This window comes from Callithrix jacchus, chromosome 14, assembly GCF_049354715.1.
Source record: "Callithrix jacchus isolate 240 chromosome 14, calJac240_pri, whole genome shotgun sequence".
Lineage (NCBI taxonomy): Eukaryota > Metazoa > Chordata > Mammalia > Primates > Cebidae > Callithrix > Callithrix jacchus.
The window spans coordinates 84,226,302-84,247,130 of NC_133515.1; the positions used below are offsets into that span (position 1 = coordinate 84,226,302).

The 20,829-nt window shown below is 44.2% G+C and overlaps 1 protein-coding gene across 1 annotated transcript in view; it reads right to left on the reverse strand.

Moving 5' to 3' along the window:
- Positions 1-5,254, reverse strand: part of CAPN14 (calpain 14) — a 28,854-nt gene extending 23,600 nt beyond the window's left edge. The window contains exons 1-5 of the mRNA XM_017964440.5: positions 4,900-5,254; positions 2,860-2,929; positions 1,941-2,059; positions 1,671-1,807; positions 386-560 (exon numbers count right to left, since the gene is read on the reverse strand). Of these exons, the coding sequence (XP_017819929.3) occupies positions 386-560; positions 1,671-1,807; positions 1,941-2,059; positions 2,860-2,929; positions 4,900-5,124 (726 nt within the window). The 5' untranslated portion in view covers positions 5,125-5,254. The remainder of the gene's footprint in view (positions 1-385; positions 561-1,670; positions 1,808-1,940; positions 2,060-2,859; positions 2,930-4,899) is intronic.
- Positions 5,255-20,829: the final 15,575 nt, after the last annotated feature.

The window sequence follows — 20,829 nt, forward strand, 5'->3', positions numbered from 1 at the left end:
TGGTACAATCTTGGCTCATTGCAACCTCCGCCTCCCAAGTTTTAGTGATTCTCCTGCCTCAGCTTCCCAAATAGCTGGGAATTCAGGCGACCGCCAGCATGCCCAGCTAATTTTTGTATTTTTAGTAGAGACAGGGTTTCACCATATTGGCCAGGCTGGTCTCAAACTCCTGACCTCAGGTGATTTGTCTGCCTTGTAATCCCTTGCTGGGATTACAGGTGTGAGCCACCGCACCCGGACTTGCTGCTCTGGTTTGAACACCAGGACCTCAGCAATAGGAGCTGGGTGGAGGTCCTGAGCCCACACTCAGGGACAGCAGTGATGGTAGATGGAGAGAATGGCTGCAGGAGAAGAGAACATTCTGCCAGTGTCAGCCCAGTCTCACCCCTGAGTGGGTCTGGCAGCCAATGAGGGTTCTGTGGTAGGTGGCTTTGGTAAGGAGGTCCCAGAGGTTGCCATGGGCTTCTGCCAGGTTGATGGTCATCGTCACCCCTCCAGTGAAGTCTATAAGGGCTTCAGACACCTGTCCACACTGCAAGTCTTCATAGGAACCAGAGAGCCTTCCCAGGGAAGAAATAAACATGAGAGGAAGAGTATAGTGAGTGTTTATAATTTTATGTGGCCTTGGCATCCACTTTTAAATAGGAGTTTAATCTTCTCATACCAAAAACGGCACAGGCAACCCTGACAGTTTCCAATCCAATGCCCATCCTGAATGGCTCCACCTGGTGGTCATAGATAAAACTTAGAGGCATCTCTCCTGCCTAGAAGACTGGGAACCTCTCTTTCCCACCACTTCCTTTAAGTGAACAGTTCAGATGTTTGCCTGAGATCTTAAAGTGACTGCCTGTCAATCACAGCAAGATCTCCTAGAACTAGTGCCTGCTTGCTTTGAATCCATCAGTTAAATCTGCTTGAGGGAAACCCATAGGACAACACCCTGGGCTCAAGAAAAGGTATGGGTCCACCACGGGTCCATTTTCTCTCTTTCTGCCTGGGCTCCCTGACCTCCATGTGCAAGTGTACGGGTGTGTGCAAGTGTGTGTTTGTGCATGTTTGTGTGTGTATGTGAGTGTGTGTGTGCCCTCCATGCATGCCAGTACCCTCTAGGGGGTATGAAAAACTCTTAAATTTTCATGTTGTGGCTGTGTGATTGAAGATGTGCCCACAATCCGATCCCTGATGTTCAGGTTCGGACTGCCCCACAGGGACCCAAGCAGGTGGATCCCCTGCTACTGTTCCTTCATCCAGGCCTCTCAGCTGCTGGGGGCAGCAGTGATTAGCTAGGTTGAGAGAGTTTCATTCAAAACAAAGGAAGGGGCATTTAAACTATAGATGAGACTGTCTGAATGAGCAGTGAAGCCTTTGCTTAGGTATTCTTTGGGTGTATCTTGCTACTTCTTCCTTCCACCCCAGGAGCAAAGGAGAGAGTATACACTCAGAGCTTCAATTCTCCTTAATTCCATCCATTACAGAAAGGCAAAACTCTTGAATGCAGGTTTCGATGAGGTGACCCGCACACAAAAGACTCTGAATACATTGTCACTTCTATGTCAGCTGAGACATGCCTCAGGATCTCATTTCATAAACTTTACCTGACTCCACTCCCCTCCCTCAGCATTGAGAGAGAGAAAAAGATGCGAAGGGGGATATTTCTGCCAGTTTCTTACTTGGCATAGGCCTTTTCCAGAAGCGCACCCCAGAACAAGTTCTTGTAGGTGGAGGAGACAAAGACCAGCTGGCCAGCCTCATTCACAGGAAGACGGTCATCAATCACCACAGGAACCCAGTTCCCGTACTGCCAAAACTGGAGGGAGAGAGTGGCCCCTGGTGAATGAGGACTCCTGCAGATGGTGGTGAGCCCAGAAGGTGAAGACATGGTCCTCCAGAAACCCTCTTTCCTACGGCTTCCTCTGGCCAAGGCCCTGGAAGACACTCACCCAGAACTGGAAGATGCCAGCATACTTCTCAGTGAAACTCTGATTCAGGGGAACAACCCGGCTCAGAACGTCCTGTTGCAAGGTCAGAGCTTGCAAGGCAGCCAAGAACCAGCAGTCTCCTAAGTCAGACAGCACACAGCATCTGCATCAATCTACTGGGGACTTCATGCCTGCAGGAAATGCCCAGTCCCAGTGGCTACCCTGTCTGGGCTAGCAGCCTAGTTTAGGAGAAGGGAAGTATATACTGGGAAGGCAGACGATGAGTGAGCAGAGCAGGGCACTGGGAGCACTGGCTGAAATCCAACTTGACACCAAAACCAGAGCTATGTTCCTGGACCAGCTTTTAGATTCCTGAATGCCCTATCCTCAGGAATTTGGACCTGAACATCACCCGCTTTTCCAAATCTTGCCTCTGAAACTGATTTATGTTCTTCTGAGAAAGCCTCAACCCTTCGGGACCCCATTTCCCTGTCTGTGAAGTGGATATTACTGGACTTGGGCCTTCCCTGATGATCAATTTACTATTTTTCAAAGTAGAATTGAGGATAGATCTGCTTTGATCCTATTCTGGGAGGCTAATGACTGCTGTCTCAAGAAGGCCCCATTGTGGGAGCTAAAATAGAGTGAGCACATTTTCCAAACTTAAAATTTAGACCTGTCAACTGGTAATGAGGATGATGTGAGGACTTAGGCAGGATATGGCATTCCCACGCATCCTCAGAGGACCAGTTTTTATAAACTTCACAGCAAAGAACAGAGCCTGTCCAGGTGTAGTTCAGGGTTTGCCAATGAATAACCATTTCTGGGGCTCTCTCCAGCGGTGATCTCTGGATTCTCTTCTTTATCATCCACTCTGTCTTGGCCAGGCCTGGCCAGCAGGCCACCTGGTGTGTGGTCTCTGGGGACTGTGCAAACTTACCTACAATGCCCTGGCACAGATCCAGCCTTTTAGCCTTGCCAGAATAAAACTGGGGATTGCTGTGCAGCTCCTGGGGGAGACAAACAGAAGTGTCATTCTGACCTAGACCAACAAAACTCCTGGAGCTACGGGGACCATGTTTTCCCATACCCCAAAACTAGACTTAGGGGGACAAAGATACAGAATATATGTGAAATCAGTGCTATCCCAAAAGATCTGGGATACACAATTCCATCCTTGTATTTCTCATTCCCTCTTACAGCTCGTATAAGTCACAGCCCTGGAGAACTCTGTGTAGATACTGAGGTATTCTCAGTTTTCCTAGAGGTCTTCTCTTTCTTTTCCTCCCCTATTCCTCCTTCCTATTCCTGACCACTATGATGGTTTCTCTGGCTTTTCCTGCTGAGATGCAGCCTGGAGTGCGGTGGTAAGGGGGTGGTCTCTCCTCCGTGGCAAAATCTAAATCCTTCAGTCTTTGCGTGGACAGTGTCCCCAAGAGTCAGGTATAGAACAGAGTCTCGGTGTCAGCAGTTCCCAGGATTTCCATGTAATGTAGGAGGCTCACTGCATACTTTTACACACAGTAGGGACTTCATAAGTCTGGGGCTGAAGGTATCAGTGGTGATGGGTGAGTGGGGAAGAGTAAAGGAAACCATCTGTGGCACAGGCTCACACCTCACCCTGTTCGCTAGCCGTGTTCCTGAAACCTTGTATGTAAATCAAGCTTCAGGGAGATGGATTACATTTGAACACATTAAGAAGTTGCTTTTTAAAGGAATTGATGTGTTTTATAAAGTGAAGAATACTTCTGTAAAGTGATTAATAGCTTCTTAATTTACATGTTTCATGAGCCTGTTTTGTGGGGAGGAGGTTGGCGATATGTTAAAATGTATCTCTCTGGCAGATGGGAGTATTGGCTGTGACTCAGGAAGCCTTGCCATCTCAGATGAAGCTAAACAGTACCTTGATGTATTTTTGGCTCTAGTTGCTCTGCATATTTCTGGGCAGGGCTGAAGGAGAGCTACATCTTATACCACTCTCAAAATCACCGCTGGTTTTCTCCATCTGGAAAGTGAGAATGTGGGAACGTACCCAGTTCCCTTCTCAGGGAGATCAATGACAGTGAGACCTGGCGTGATATTGGGAAATATATATTTGGTCACCATTTGCTCAGTTCTCTGACATTCAGCTCCTAAAGCCTGAGGAAACTCTAGAGTGATGAGTGTCATTTGCATGCTAATGATTGACTGGTAGCTGGTGTTCCCTGGATAGCTTCAGGATAGGGTCTGGCCGTTGAAAAGACCAAGGCAGGATTCAAAGGTTGGGGCTTTTAGCCCTACCCCCTGGCCTCTGGGGAGGTGAGGGAAACTGAAGGTTGAGTTGATCACCAAAGGCCAATGATGTAATCAATCACACCTAGGTAATAAATCTTCCATGACAATCCAAAGGACAAGGTATAGGGAGCTCTGGATATCTGAACACACGGAGGTCCCTGGAAGGTGGCATACCCAAGGAGGGCATAGGAGCTCCACAACCCTCTCCCATGCCTTGGCTTATGCCTCTCTTCTACCTGGCTGCCATCTGCAACCTTTGTAATGCCCTTTATAATAAATCATTAAATGTAAGTGAAGCATTTCCCTGAGTCCTGTGAGCCTCTCTAGTAAATTAATCAAACCCACAGAGAGGATTGTGGCAGCCCTGATTTATGGCCAGTCATGAGAAGTACAGGTCACAACCTGGGACTTGTGATTGGCTTCTGAAGTGGGGGCAGTCTTATGGGATGTGCATTCAACCTGTGAGATCTGACACTGTCTCTAGGTAGACAGTGTTAGAATTAAATTTCATTACAGAATACCCACATGGTGTCCACTAGAGAATTTCTTGGCATGTGGGAAAAGCCTCCCACACATCTGGTGTTAGAAGAGTATGGAGTATGTTGTGTTGAGTGGAGAGTAGAGAGTAGGAAAAAGCCTTTTTTTCCTCCCATATGTCTTAGATATTTGAATGCCCTAAACCCTGGGGCAGGAGGGCCTGCGTCACCGGGGGCCTCTTCCACTGTAGGCGGGGTGGCAGCTTCTGCAGCAGGGACCCACTGCCGATGGAGCTCTGGGTGGCTGGGAAGCTGGTGTCTTCAAAGAGGCAGCCATTCCTCAGGCACCCTGCCAGCAGGGCCTTGAAGTCCTGATGGGGAAGCTGTGCAGAGGCCCCTCTAGAGTCCCTTGGCCCTGGCTTCCATCCGCATCGGAAAGGTGGCCACAGAGACATGGCAGGCAGTGGGTACAGTCCTGTGAGTCTTCCCAAGGAGTCTGCTATGCCTGAAATGGAGAGAGGACGGTCAGTTTCCTCACTTCCTGCTTGTGCTTTGCCATTGCTACAGAGAGGAGGGAAAGGATGGAGAGAATGGGAGAGGAGAAATCAGCCAGTAAGAAAGAGACAGAAGCAGGTGGTTCGATTTTGTCCCAGACAGTGAGGGTCCTTGCGTACTCAAGTGCTTGAGGACCTGGTGGGGGATCAGGGATCCTGTGTCAAAAGCCTGCAGAAGGGAGAGGTTTCTCAAGCCTCAGAGCTAGGTCCCGGGCCCCTGACTGCACCAATGTCACAGGGGTCGCTTCTGCTTAGTGGGGAGGCAGGAGAAGAGAAGCAGGTAGCTGGAGCTCAGTTGCCTGGGCTGGAGGGTCCTGTGCCTGCCAAGGTAGTGGGGAGCAGTGGCTGTCTGCTCAGGCCTCCACCAGGGCCTGCCAACTCCTGCCTCCCAGCTACAGACACGTGGCATTCCTCCTGCTTCAATGTCCTTCTTATTCTTTTCTATATAACTTCCTTCTACATTCTTTATTTTATTTTTATTTTTTTGAGACAGAGTCTCATTCTGTTGCCCAGGCTGGAGTGCAGTGGCACAATCTCAGCTCACAGCAACCTCCATTTCCCAGGTTCAAGCGATTCTCTTGCCTCAGCTCCCGAGTAGCTGGGATTACAGGCACCTGCTACCACACCCAGCTAATTTTTGTATTTTTAATAGAGATGGGGTTTTGCCATGTTGGCCAGGCTGGTCTTGAACTCCTGACCTCAAATGATCCACCCACCTCGGCCTCCCAAAGTGTTGGGATTACAGGCGTGAGCCACTGTGGCCGGCCTACATTCTCTTTAAAAAGAACTCCTTCCTTGAAGACTCTCTTGGTAATATAAAAGGAAGGGAAAAATCACAGATATATATTGTGGTAAATACCAACAGTTGCCAGCACATGCCCGTTCTCCCCTTTTCCTTGTTCACAGAATCCCTGTTTTGATAACCCAGCTACAAAACTTGATTTCCCCGGGCTTCTTGCAGGACAGGTTGGCTACACAATATAGTTTTTCACTTGACGGTTGCAAAACCACCCATCTTATCTGGCCTCCCTCTTCTCCACCGCACATTTTTCAGGTGTTACAACTGAAACCCGTCCATTCATTCACCAAAAATTTTACTGGAAACTTGTTATTTGTCAGGGTGAGCTAGGCATTGCTCACTGAAGGCAGTCCCTGCCCTTATGGCTCTTACAGTTTAGAGGGTGGGAGGGTGGGAAGGGTTAAATTATCTTCCTGGTGCTATTCAGAGAGATTTTAAAAGGGCTGTATCCAGAACCCTGGCTCCCATAACATTCAGCTCTCAGTGCTACAAACTGCCCATTGCACCTAGCACAGTGTTTGGGACAAAATGTACACGCACTAAAAGTAACTCACAAACATGCTTACACTGAGTGTGAGTACTCCCTCATGGCCATAGAAGTCCTCTCCATTTGTCAAGGTCCTGCCCATCCCCCAAAATCTGACTTGAGTCCCTACCCCAGGAAGCCCTCCTTGAGTACCCAGCATTCGCTGAGATCCCCTCGTTCTGTCTACTACTCCACAGGGCGCCCTACTGTCTTGGTGTTTCTCAAATCATCACTAGTGAAGGGCCTATGTTCTTTTATTTCCAATTTGTCATAGAAATGTAATGAAAGCAAATGAATAGAAACATTAAATTTTAAAAGACATATAAATTCAAGCCCCCCTTTAAAATTTTTTTCAGGTCAGGTGCAAGGGCTCAGATCTGTAATCCCAACACTTTGGGAGGCCAAGGTAAGCAAATCACTTGAGCCCAGAAGTTCAATACCAGCTGGGCAACATGGCAAAACTTCTGTATAAAAAAATACAAAAATTAGCTGGGCATGGTGGTGCATGACTGTAGTCCTAGCTACTTGGGAGGCTGAGACAAGAGGATCATGTGAACCAGGACACAGAGGTTACTGTGAACAGAGATAGTAGCACTGCACTCCAGCCTGGGCAACAGAGCAAGACTCTGTCTCAAAAATCAAAATAGATTAAACAGAAATTCAATTAAAATTGTTTGATCAATTGCTATAAAAGTTTCTAAACACTTGCTCTCAGTTTTGTACATAGCTCATCAAGCACTGCTGGTGACCAGTTGATGGAGTGGCCCTGTACTGGTTCTGCTCTGAGTGATGCATGCACAGAAGCCTCTTCTGCCTAATACTGGCTTTTTAATCCCCTGCAGAATTAGCACTGCTGGAATGTTGTTTGTCTCACACCCTTACGTCTGAGAGCTAAAGGCATTTGATTCCTGGCTATTCTTATTTGTCACGATGCCTGCATACTTCCTGGGGGAAGACCCAGCTCTCTTCTAATCCAGGTCACAGAGACCCAAAAGCTGTTACTCAGGTCTTGTGCTTTTCCCTGGGTTTTTTTTCCAAACGTGGAAGAGTAGGCAAACCTTCCCCCAGGCTTACTCCATTTTCTTCCCAACAAGTTCCCTCTACCACCTGTACATTTATAAACAAAGTTGAGGCCTCACAAAGGCAAGGTCTCCCTTTATGCCTCTTCAAGCCCGAACAACAATCCTTTACTGCTTCTTCCATGAAAAATAATAGAGGGTCCCCTGGCTTCAGAAATTCACCCAGGCTCATACCCGCCTTACCCAGTGCTGGGTCATACTTAGATTTCCCCCTAAGCTTGCAAATACTACATATCATGACAAGCACAGTATATGATGGGCTTGGAAGACAAAATGCCCATCACAAGTTCCTCCCACCCTTCAAAATTTAGGATGAGGCCACACATGTGTGCATGCATGCATGTGCTCAAGCACACACACACACACACACACATGCACACACACACCTGATTTTTAAATAAGTATTGCTAAGTCACCTTATGGAGAATATAGGCCCAGATGAAACCAGTTGGCAGTTCTTGTACGTTTCCTATACGTTACAAACCATGGATGAATTCGGTTCATTCCCTGATTGGCACAGCTCTCTGCAAAGGACCAGATGGGTCTTGGTCACATTTGGAAATTCATTTTGACCCTATTGTTCATTTTGACCCTGCAATGGAGCAGGTCCACAAAATAAGACTATGCAAATAGATAGGGGAAGTCTAATGGGGTTAGAGCTATTTAAGAATGTTCAGCCTAAAAGCATTCTCTATGGGCCTCAGAATTCTTTCCTTAGCTCCCCACAAGCTGCTAGACTGTTCTGCAGTGTTTTGCATGTCAGGATTAATTGTTTTTATTAGAGACAGGGTCTCACTCTCACCCAGGCTGGAGTGCAAAGACACGATCATAGCTTACTGCAGTCTTGAACTCTTGGGCTTAAGGGATCCTCCTGACTCAGCCTCTTAAGTAGTTAGTAGTTAGGACTACAGGTGCATGCCACCACGCCCACCTAACTTTTATATTTTTTTTGTAGAGACGAGATCTTGCTATGTTGCCCAGGCTAATCTCTTAACTCCTGGCCTCAAGCGATCCTTCCACCTTGGCCTCCCAAAGTGCTAGCATTACAGGCATGAGCCACTGTGCCCATCCAGGATTTATTTACACTCAGGAAGTAAAAAAAAGGAAGCATAAAAATCAGACAGCATAAAAGGACTATTATTCACAGAAGAGATTATTTTACATGTAAAATATCGAAGAAAATATTTTGAAAACTATAGGAAATAGAATTCAAGAAGGTCAATGAATACAAGTTAAATACACTATACAGAAACTCAGTGGTTTTCTTTTTACAACAGCAACAACCAACTAGAAAATGTATCAGGAAAAAAAAAGATCTATTCTTCATAGCAACTCAGGTTCCTTCCTAGCTTGAGTAAACTGGGGCCATTAATCAAATATAGAGTCAGTTGTAGGCTCTGTGAGCAAAATGATTTTAGATACAATCTTCATAGACAAATATGCAATCACCAATGAAGCTGTGTATAGATCCTGGCCTCAGTATCATTAAATGCACACACATACACACACACACACAATGTGAAGAAAATACATATAAATAAGAATATGAACTGTCTCTGGATAATGTGACTAAGACTTTTGTTTTTCTTTATTATACTTTTCTATATTTTCTGGACTCCTTGATTAGTATGTATTACTTTTACCATGAGGAAAAAATGTGTTTAATAAAAATACAATATTTAAAAAAAGCAAGTCAGTGGTTACTTGGGGCTGGGAGGGGGAATTGCCTGGGGAGGAGTAAAGCCTAAGTTTTGGGGTAATGGAAATGTTCTATACTGACTGTGGTGATTGCATCTGTATATCTGTTCATCAAAACTCAATGAACTATGCACAACACACTTAAAAACATGGCCAGGCACAGCCAGGCATGGTGGCTCTTGCCTGTAATCCCAGCACTTTGGGAGGCTGAGGTGGGTGGATCACAACATCAGGAGTGCAAGACCAGCCTGTCTTTACTAAAAATACAAAAATTACTCAGGTGTGGTGGTGGGTACCTGTAATCTCAACTACTCAGGAGACTGAGGCAGAGAATTGCTTGAACCCGGGAGGCAGAGGTTGCAGTGAGCCAAGATTGTGCGACTGTACTTCCAGCCTGGGTGACAGAGTGAGACTCCATCTGAAAAAACAAAAACAAAAACAAAAAAAAACCATGGTCAGGCGCAGTGGCTCACATCTGTAATTCCAGCACCTTGGGAGGCCAAAGTGGGCAGATCACTTGAGGTCAGGAGTTCAAGACCAGCTTGGCCAACACAGCAAAACCCCATCTCCACTAAAAATACAAAAATTAGCTGGATGCAGTCGCAGGCGCTTATAATCCCAGCTACTCAGGAGGATGAGGCAGGAGAATTGCTTAAACCTGGGAGGCAGAGGTTGCAGTGAGCTGAGATTCTACCACTGCACTCCAGCCTGGGTAACAGAATACAAGTCTGTCTCAAAAAAAACGCACATACACACAGCACATGTTTATTATATATAATCATACCTCAATAAAATTGATTTGAATTAAAATTTTATGTAGAAAAACCAGAGGATCAGTCTGATTCCTGTCTCATTGGCATCATCATGCTGAATTACTGCCTTGATTTAGAATAATATCTGCCAAATCCTGGCTTTCCTCTGTGGTGGCTACTTTTTCAATCATCTCTGAAGCAGTTGAGAATTGTGGGCTCCATTTTAAAGTGGGAAAAACTGAGACTCTAAAAGATAGAAAGGAATTTCCCAGGAATTTCACCGAAGTACAAAAATAGTAACTAGTTCCCAGGGGTCCATTCAGTGTCTTGAGTCCCTGCCCTGATGTTCAGTTCATTCACATGTTTATCGAACACCTACTACGTGCCAGACACTATGTCTCAGGCTGGGAACATAACACTTGGCCTTTGATCAGCCTATAAGGGTAGAGTCAATTCTCTGGAAAGGAAGCAGAAGAAATAAGGACTATGCCCTCACTCACATGAACCTAAAGAATTCTCCTAGGAGACTATGGATTTCCAGAGAACTCTGGCATCTTGCCACAACCCACTAAGTTGTCTCAGGCAAAATTGGAGTGGAAACCCAGGTTCCTTGCACAAGTCTCTGTCTACATGATAAAAAGCACCAGATTGAAAAACCAATCAATTCCCTGTTCTCGACGGTCTGAAAAAAAGAACAAGAATAACTATAGGCTTTGCCTGATTTATCTTGAGCAGGGATTGTACTACTTTTGCGTAATAGGTGGTGTGCAGTGGCTGCGGAGTGCTAGGTTTGGAATTAGGAAACCTAATTATTTACTAAAATAAAACTAAAATATTTACTATGCCCTCCTTTACAAGCAAAGTTTGCCGAGCACTGCTCTAAAGCACTGTTTTACCATGTAGAGTGCTGTTGCAGTGCTAAGCACAGAAGTAAGCTCTAAGTAGGGACTCACAGATTAAAATGTGGTTGGTTGAATCCATCAGGAAGAATTTATCTTAATGCGACAATTTTATATCTAATTGATTTGTTGACTTTTTATAGACCCTTAACATTTACAGTTACATTCATGTCTCAAAACACTTGCAAATGTGTTTTGCCATTTCTCTCTGCTAAAGTTTCACATCTAATTGCTTTTTTAGTTGTGATAACATCAGGCATTCCTGAGCGATTTTTAGGTGGTTCTGTGGTTACTGATTATGAACAGGAAAATCAGCATCTCAATGTACACATTGTGACCTGTTCGTAAAAGATGAAATCATTTTGCAACATTAACGCTTAGAAAGGCCTTACATTTTTTTTTTTTTTGACTGTTTAGACACCCATCTGCATTTAGATTGAGTTTCTAACAGAAAACCCAAGCATGATTCTTCATTTATTAGAGTAGACTTTTGCCTTTCAGGAAACAATGACGAATGTGGCCCAACTATGAGCTCTTGAAGGCAAGAATGGTATAGGTTATTTTTCTGTATTCCCAATGTGATCATTCATGATCTAGTCACATTATACCTTGAATAAAACAGATGCTTGATAAATGCTGGCTGATTGATGGAAGAGATGGATGTTCCTTCAGTGGAAAAGTGTAAAGAACAATAAAGCCTGCCCTCCCTTCCCCTCTTATGAAGCTGAACTGAGATAAAGGAAGTGAAAATCTTCCTGTGAACTGTCAATCACTTGGCTGCTCTTCTGGTATCTGATCACGTTGCTGGGAACTGATTTAGGTTAAGGGAGCGTCTTCAACATCCTTCCCCTCTGAAATGCTCCTCCAGGCTTCCCTTAGGACTCCTTTCTTGGGAGGGCATGTGGGATCCCATCAAAGCAACGTGGGGAAGTAAAACCAAGGTCAGAACTGAAAGAAAAAAGGAGCCTCCAAAGGAAACATGTACCTTGGGAGTAGGTGGGGGAGAAGAGGCAGAAAGCCCCTTAACTGGCAACACCAGGGTGGGTGCCCCCTGAGCTGACTGCATGCCTCTATGGAGGTCTAGGAACTTGGCTGGTAGAGCTCCCTACTACCCCCAGCTGCCCCACTTCCATTTGATTTGATGAAACACTGCATAGCCACACATATTTGCAGAGAAGACTCCCTGGAGCATGGTGTGCACCTTGAGTTGCCATCACCTGGACACAGCTTTCCTTGAGCACAGGAACTTCCACTCGGCCTGTGTGGAAGTTGCACCCTGGTGTCACTCATTGCAGCTAAACCAAATACGAGGCCAGAAGGAACTTGGTGGTCATCCCATTCAGTGCCCCCATGTACAGGCGGGACTTCTGAGCAGTTCCAGAGAGTCATGGCCCCTTGGCCTGACTGTGCTGGGAAGCCCTGGAGCATCTCTTCTCTTCAGCACAGGCACATCCTCTTTGTACAGCCTCCTCCTAAACCATGACTTCAGTGGGGTCACTCTGTTTCCCTCCATACTGCCCTGCTCTGACACTTCCCACCCCAAGAGGTAGCAGCACCCTAGTCTAAGAGTCATTCCCCACACTTCTTTTTCTATCAATTCCCACACTTGTAAAAAGCCAACCCTTTTGATTTTTCAAAACAAAATATCAAACGATTCTGAACATTTGCCAACACATTTGGACAGAAAAGAGTTTTCAAGCAGATGTAAATTTGTTCTTTTTATTTTTTGGCAGGGGCATTTGCATCTTCAGAGAGTCATGGAATTTGAGCCAGATTAGCGGACAGACTGAGATAACTCTTCTCCTCCTCTGATCCTGCATTTGCCACAGGACTGGCCATTTCACGTCATGCCCCTCAAAACCACATAGCTCCTGGCCTCAAGTCCAAATGGCCAGACTCTTGGTATGTTAGTGCCTTTCTGTGTAAACAAACCCCCACTCCACATCCTCTGCTCTGCCCAAACTTACAAAGGAGATGTCACTTCCCACTTCCTCTGCCCGCCCTCTGCCCCAAATCACCCTCATCCTTCAAAGCTCAGGGCAAATGTCCCCTCCTCCCCAGAGCTTTCTCTGGTCTTTTCTTCCCCTTGTGGGGCTTTCTTGATCTTCGCTCACACTCATGAACTGGGGAGAGGATGCTGGTTAACAGCCCCTTCCTCCCACAAGCCCACTCCTGGGCTAGAAGACGTGGCCTGTCATTTTAGGCTCTGATTAACGCTACTGCAGAAGATCAAGATATGCAGTTAAAAACCCAAAGTTTTGGAAAAGGTAAGTCAATTAGAAACATCCTAAAAAAAAGAAAAGAAAAAAAGACAAAACAAAAACAAAAAACAAAAAACTATTTGGCAGTAAATACTACAGCTAAACACATACAGACTATATGATACAATTCCATACCTGGTTATGACACAACAGAAATGCTCAAATTTATGCACCAGAAGATATGTACAAGAACTCTCACAACAGAAATATGAAAAATAGCCCCCAAATTAAAACTACCCAAATGTCCATGAACATGGACAAATATTAATAAAAGTAAAATCCATTTATATAATGGAATACTTCATAGCTCTGAACAAACTAGAACTATATGCTGCAATATGAATGAGATTCACAAACAATATTGAGTAGAATAAAATCCAGATACAAAAACTCTGATTCCACTTGCCTAACTTCCAAAAGTGACAAAACCCATCTATATGTTAGAAATCAGCTTAGTGGCTACCCTTGAGGTGGAGCGATCTATCACCAAACCAATTATACCATTGATAGTTACATCAATTCCATTTCTTTTTTACTACTTGTTTTGATGGTCAGAAGAGAGATTTACAAGGGAGTTTAAAAAGTGGGAGAATCAATTCATTTAAACAAGAATTTATTGAATGTTTCCCCATGGACCAGGCACTGCCCTAGATGGTAGGTGTACAGGATGGATTACACAGAATTTCTGCCCTCGAGGAAGTCACAGTCCAATGATCAGGCTCACACTCTAGAAAGGGCCCTTATTCTTTAGCATGCAGGTGACCACTCTGTGAAATGGCCAGTGTCAAACTCATCCAAGAATTCTCCCCCTAGAAAATCAAAGATAGTCCTCACCCTATGAGGCCTGGAAGATGTACCAGGACTGAAAAACCTAGGTATCACCCACCAAAACATTATCATCCTGCGCCTCCATAGGAGAGGGTTATAAACTTAACTGAGAGCTGACTGCCTCCTCCCGAGTCCTCCAGAGCCTTGAGTGATTTCCAGTGCCCAGAAGCCAACAGACAACCTGGACAAGGGCAATTTCTAGATTTCTAGTCTAGCCAAGGGCCATGCCAAAAACTACACTGACAGCTATCATTTGAAGCACAGTTTCACTCAAATGACAGCACTTAGCAGCATCAATAACTCTACCAAATGACCTTTGAAAGAAACCAGATCTGGAGGGAGCTTAGAGATTACCCAGACCCAAAGATACTCCCATCTTTTTTTTTTTTTTAATGAGGAGATTGGGGCCAAAGGGCTGAAGTCTATTCCTCAAGGTCACACTAATAAGTGATGGCAAAACTGAGGACAAAACTGAAATCTCCAGACTCCAGGACTTTTTCTGTATACACTCACCTGCAAAGCTCAAACCAAGAGAAGCAAATACCTTCTTCTTACCTTCTAAACCCAGACCGTGTAGAGTCCCATAAAGCCTCTGGGCTAACTTGGACCCACCTTTGAACTAAAGAAATTTACCTGCACACGAGATTTTGCTTTTTTAAGCAATGGGGCAGGCTCTAATCCTGGTGCAGTCAGAAGCCTGCAGCCTGGGACCACCTCTTATATATATATGGGTCCTTTCTACACATGGTGCTTGGCCAAGAGTCTGCTATCCCACCTCCCAGGACCTTGGCTCCTCCCTACCCTGTGTTCTCTGGAAGGGAGTGGAGTACCCACAGCTTTGTGACGGGATTACACAAATCCAATTATTTCTTCAGAACACCATACAGAGAGAACCTGTTCCAGTAATGCCTTAATAAAAGAGAGTTAGTCATCTTCTCACTTCCAACCCTGGGGAGGGCATTTGCAGATGTGACCTAGGAAAGCATTTTACTGCAAGAGTACATGACCCCTCTTGCTTACCTCCCCACCACTCCCAGGTCACCAAAGGACCAAGAGAGAGATTCCTGTACATTCCTATGATTAAACTAGACCTTGACAGAAGCCTGGAAAGTATTTTCAAGAGGTGGCTGTGGGTTTTCTTTATGGTTGTCAGAGTCTGATGCAGCCCTCAGGGATGTTTCCTGCTAAGGAGGAAATCTGTGATTCACTTGCGCTATTGAGATAGCTCCTGCTTCCTTCCCAACCTACTTTCCAAATCCCCCATTTTGGCCGTCTGGGATTCACAACATTGACCCCTATTGGTTATCTCCTCATAGTTCATCCTGGGTCCTGTAGCTCCAAATCTGGCTGTTCTTTCCTCAAAACATTTCCTGGCTCTCCAGTGGTTTCTCTACATTTCTTCACTCCCCCCGGGATCCTTCTCCTAGGTGCCCACCACCACTTGCACAGATTTTAATCATAGCAGTTAGTCAGTTCCAACTTGCCTGCCTCCACACTTTTACACCTAGGATCCCCAGAACCTAGAACCATGCCTCGTACCCAGGAGGTGCTCAATACGTGCCAGTGGAATCAGAGTCCCTTCCCTGTGGAAATCCTCTGTCCTCTCCCTTCCTGCCTGCTTCTTGGCCTTTGCCTTGACTCTAATCTCTCCAACTCAATCTTTTTGTGTGATTATCACTCCACCTCTTTTATTAGTATTGATAAATTAACTAATACTGATAATAATAGCCAACATGTTTTTGAGCACTATGACATGCCAATCACAATGCCAAGCACATTGCATGCAGAATCTCATGGAATCTTCCCAACTTTAAGAAGCAGTGCTATTATTATCCACGTTCTATAAAAAGAAAACAGAGGCACCGCATGGTAACTCGCCCAGGATAACCACAGCCGGTAAACAGCAGAGACAAGGCTAAAGTCCCAGGGGTGTCATGTTCCACTAACTTTTATCAAGGAACTGTCTCCCTGCCATTGTCAAGTCAAATCCAAAGCCTTCTTCCTGAGCTCAACGCTCTTTGCAGTCTTGCCTCTGCCTCATGTGCCAAATAGCCACCCTTCCACGCACTGGTCTAAAGGTGCTATGGGGATGGCAGAAGCAATGGATTTGTGAAGATGATTACTATGATTGATCTGTCTCCCAGACATAAGCTTTCATTTCCATCTCCTCATCCTGGCCCTTAGTTATCGTCCCTCTTCTATTCATTATCATTTCAGGAACTCCAGGTGGGGGGCTTCTGCTCATCCTTTGGGACAGCACCCTGTACCTGGCACAGTGTTGGACTTCACTCTAGGTTGTTGTTATGGTCACCACTGGGCTTATTGTAAACTGTGCTGAGGATTCACAGAGCCACCCAGATGCAGAGGGTAAGGCCCAAGGGTCATTTCCTCCCATGACAACTCTTGGAAGTTATTGTCCTGGGTGACAGGAAACAGATGGCTAGGGAGGCTCACTGGCCTCCCACAGCAGCACTGTGCCCTTTTGACATCTCAGAGGTCATCCCTTCCCCAGGCCTCCATTTGTCACCCAGGACAGACTAGTATGCATGAGAAAAAGGCAGTGAAGTCAAGTGCATTTGGTAATGAGCCTTCTGTCTCTGCACGGCACAGGTGGTCCTGACCCAGCAGTGGGCTGTGGACCAGAAGTGGGTTGGCAAGTTTGTGATTTATGACCAGAAATTCACTTTTCTGTGGAAACAAGATTTTAGGAATAGCGAATTTCCCAGAAAGGCTTTAGTGGCCTTCACAAGCTCCTGAGCAGCACAACCAGAGCACTTGCTAGAGTTCTAAGTCCTGGAGGCAAAGCAGAGGGAAATGTGTTTCCTCAGCTGGTGGCACAGTGGAGTTCTGGAGAACAGGACTGGCTTGAGAGTCAGAAACACAGATGCAGGTGCACTACCTTTGCAAAGCTAGGCAAGCTACCTCCTCTTTCTGGGATTCACATGAAACACAGCTGTGCTCATCATCTCTCTACTTTCTGTTACAACATACTGTGATTCTGTTTGGGACCAGCCTTGAGCCAACATTCAAAGGAGGTCAAATGCATCTGTGGCACCTTCTAATGTCCTTCCCACGTACTCTAGAAGAGTCCAAGAGCCCTAAGTAATCTGCCTCTCCCCCAAACCGACATTGCTCTCAAAAGTTTCCCCTCTAATCAAAATTCTCATTCCTTCAGGGCACGGGAAAGCAATGGAATTGAACTCCTGATGTCTCACTACTGTGTGAATCGATTACAAGTCCTTAACCTCATCATAATATTTGCATTTTTAAAATAGAAAACTCCTTTTCCAAATGAATCCCTGATTGTTGGAATTTGGGGCACTAAAATAAGAAGTAAAAAAGTCCACTCGAGGAATAAAATAGAGTACTTGAGACAGTAAATAATGACTTGCTCCAAGATGACCCTTCATGGGCACGCTGGTTAATTTTGGGGTTTCATTAAACTCACATTAAGGAAGAAGTAAACTGTTCTGTATCCAAAACAACTGTAAATGAGAAAAACTACTGAAAGGCTTGTGGCTAAGCTCTAACCATTGATTCTCCCTTTTGCCAATGTAAGAGTAAAGCGAGAAAGCCATGGCGTAGCATTGCCCTGGCCAGGGTTACTTGTGGCAGCACCAAAGATGGGGGATGTCAGGCTCTGGTGGCTGCAGCAGCACCAAAGCTTCATAAAACTGACAAATCATACCATTCCTTGATGGTTTTTTCCCCTTGATTTTTGTTTGTTTGGTTATACATTTTCAAAACCAGGATCTGACAAAGAAAAGAGAAGGGCTTTGGTTTGTGAGTGAAACAAAGGACAATAACAAGTTCAGAAGAATGAAAGGGAAAATTGGTGATTCCATATTTAACTTTCAAGCTTCAGAAATTTATTCGAGAACCAAGATAATAAAAAGAGGCTTTGTGGGGTAGCTTATAAATGAAAAAGTCATCTCCAAGGTTTCAAAGTAAATTCCAAGACCTAAGTTATTAAATCCTTCACACTCACAATATTTTTAGACTGTCATAGAAAAATATTCTTTAAAAAATTCACTGTGAAGTTTCAAATACAAACAGACAAGCCATTTTCTCAACAGCAGGGTGTTTTCCTAAGTTATCAGAGAGCTAATTAAAATTTCAAGAGCATTTATTCATGACAAATAATTTGAGTGAACTCCGATTAACAAAGACTGCTCTGTTTGGGGAGGACTTGGGGATAGTACTGTGAGCCACGGCGATCAGGGAGGCAAGGCAGGCACAGTGCACATTTCTTCTTTTCTGCCTCTATGTTAATTGTGCACTTAGCATTGTTTAATGGGTCCAAATCCATACACTACTAAGGAGCATATTTCTAGCCATTCTCTTCCTGACTCTTTCTTTTTTCCTGATATCATTTTCTCCAAGTGTCTCACAGCTTTACCTTTTGCTTATCTGCCTTTTCGGGGTTTGGTTTTTCTTGGTTTATTGTTTGTTTTGCTTTCCTTTTGACCTGTAAACTACCTATCTTTCTTGGCAGAAAATGTATTTGTATTTGCCATTATGATGCTCATGACAGGGAAAACGGATTGCCAGGGACAACAGCATGGTTTCTGCATTTTCTTCTGAGACACGGTTGCAAGGTTTCTGTTTCATGTCATTAGGGTATAGTTGGAAAGAAGCCCTGATGGTAAATAAACCATGACTAATTTCAAGGATACAAAAGTAAATAAGACATTGTGACTGATGCCCAGAAGATGCAAGTAAAGAGATACAAAGTGCCTTGAAGTCAGCAGCACCCCAGCCGGAGTAAGGGCTCTAGCAGAGTTACCAATGTAGCCGCCCCAATTCCTGGGAGTTTTTCACAAATAACCCTCTGAAGTGATGTATCTAGCATGGAGGCATCAGATCTGCCAGTCAAAGGAATTCCTCACCTTAACAATGATGTCAACTAGCCGCCCTAAGGCTTGTATTATCTTAAAATATAGGGATTCTCTATATACAGAAAAAACACACTTTTATGAAGTTGGGTGAGCTAGTTTTTAATAGAACATGGAAGAGACTTATGTTGAAGTGCATTTTCCTCCTATGGTTTTCTGGAAAGGTTTGTCTGTGCCTTTCAAAGCATTAAAGACCAAATTTCCCCTTAACTGAAAAGCATGACATCTGATAAGTCTTTGAGTCTGGGCTTTTTTGAAAGAGGAAGCAGCTCTGAAAACATGAGTTGCCTAGGTGGCCTTCATACCTTGGCCTTCGAACACATAACACCCTTCACTTTGACCTGCCCTGTCTGGAACTATGTGGAGTTTGCATCCTAGAAAGAGCTTATGTTTGGAGCCAGATCAATCATCTGAGGATACAACGAGAGGCTGGCAACATGTGACCTGGAAGAAGCTATGCTGGTGCCCTGATCTCAGGCTTCCAACCTCCAGAACAGTGAGAAATAAATGTCTATTGTTTATAAGCCACCAAATCTATGGCATTTTGTCATAGCAGCCTAAACTGACTAAGACAAAAGGAAAAGTGTACACTGGAGACAGGAATGTTTAAGATTATCTGCATGCAGATGCAGATAGAAACGGAAACTTTGCAAGTGCATGGTACCACAGGAGTAAATTGATTATTTTTGGCTCACCCTCTATTCACAGTTTTTACCAGCCCATGTGACAGCCCTTCAAATGTAACTTCTAAAATTTTAGCTCCTTAAATTATTCACACAACACAGTTTAGTGTGACCAGTTCTCTCACTGTTAAATATGCCCATTAAACCACATCTGGAGCACATCAGTCAGTTCAACATCCTACCCTTTAGAAAGACAAACACCTTCTCTACTCTACCTCATTCAAAGTACAACGCTTCTGTTTCTTTATCTAGGAGAATAATGACATTTTGAGCTGTCATTGTGCGAATGAAATGAAGTCATCTATGTAAGAACACCTGACATATAACAGGCTCTCCATCAATGTTGATTGTCATTTTTTCCTGTTTGTTTTCATGCACCCTGAATCTCATCATCGTTTTTTGCAACTACATCTCGGTGTTGATCCACATGGAGTGTGCCATCAGTTAAATGTCTTGTCTTTTTAACATGAATTCTGTCCCATCCTGTAAAGGAAAAGCCTTTTGAGAAGAGGCAGGGGAGTGCTTTAGTATTCTTGTGGCTATCAGTAGAGAACTCCTCAAACTGACTGCCTACTCCTGAGTCTGTTCTGTGATCTCAGCTTCCATTGATAGCACCACCATCTACCCAGGCTCTCAGGAAAGAACACTCAGTACATAACATACATTCATATACATTTACATATGAAGGCTTCCATATACATACAAATATATATGTCTGTTAAAGCTGAGAAGATACTACATACCAGATGCTTTGCTTTGGTAGAATACTTTTTTCTTATCCATCCAAAAAGAATAAATATTGAAAGAGATCATCACGCCCAAGCCAAGGGGTAAGGAAGTTGAGGTGGGGAGAGAAAAAAGAATCCAGACAAGTACCAGGATATCATCAAAATCAGGAAAAAAAGAAGAATATTCACATCTTTCTCATTTTCAACATTGTTCTGAAAATTCTAGCCAAAATATAAAATATATATTATAAACCAACATAGTATTAATAAAAAACAAAAACACTAGTTGATGTTTATATAAGTAGAAAACCAAAGAATTAACTAAAATTAAATTAATAAGTAGTAAATAAAATAACTATATATATTGTTTACATTAATGGCATTCCTATATATAAAACAATAAACAGAAGTTACCATAATAGAAATATCTCATTTGTAATAATCATAAACTATAAAAT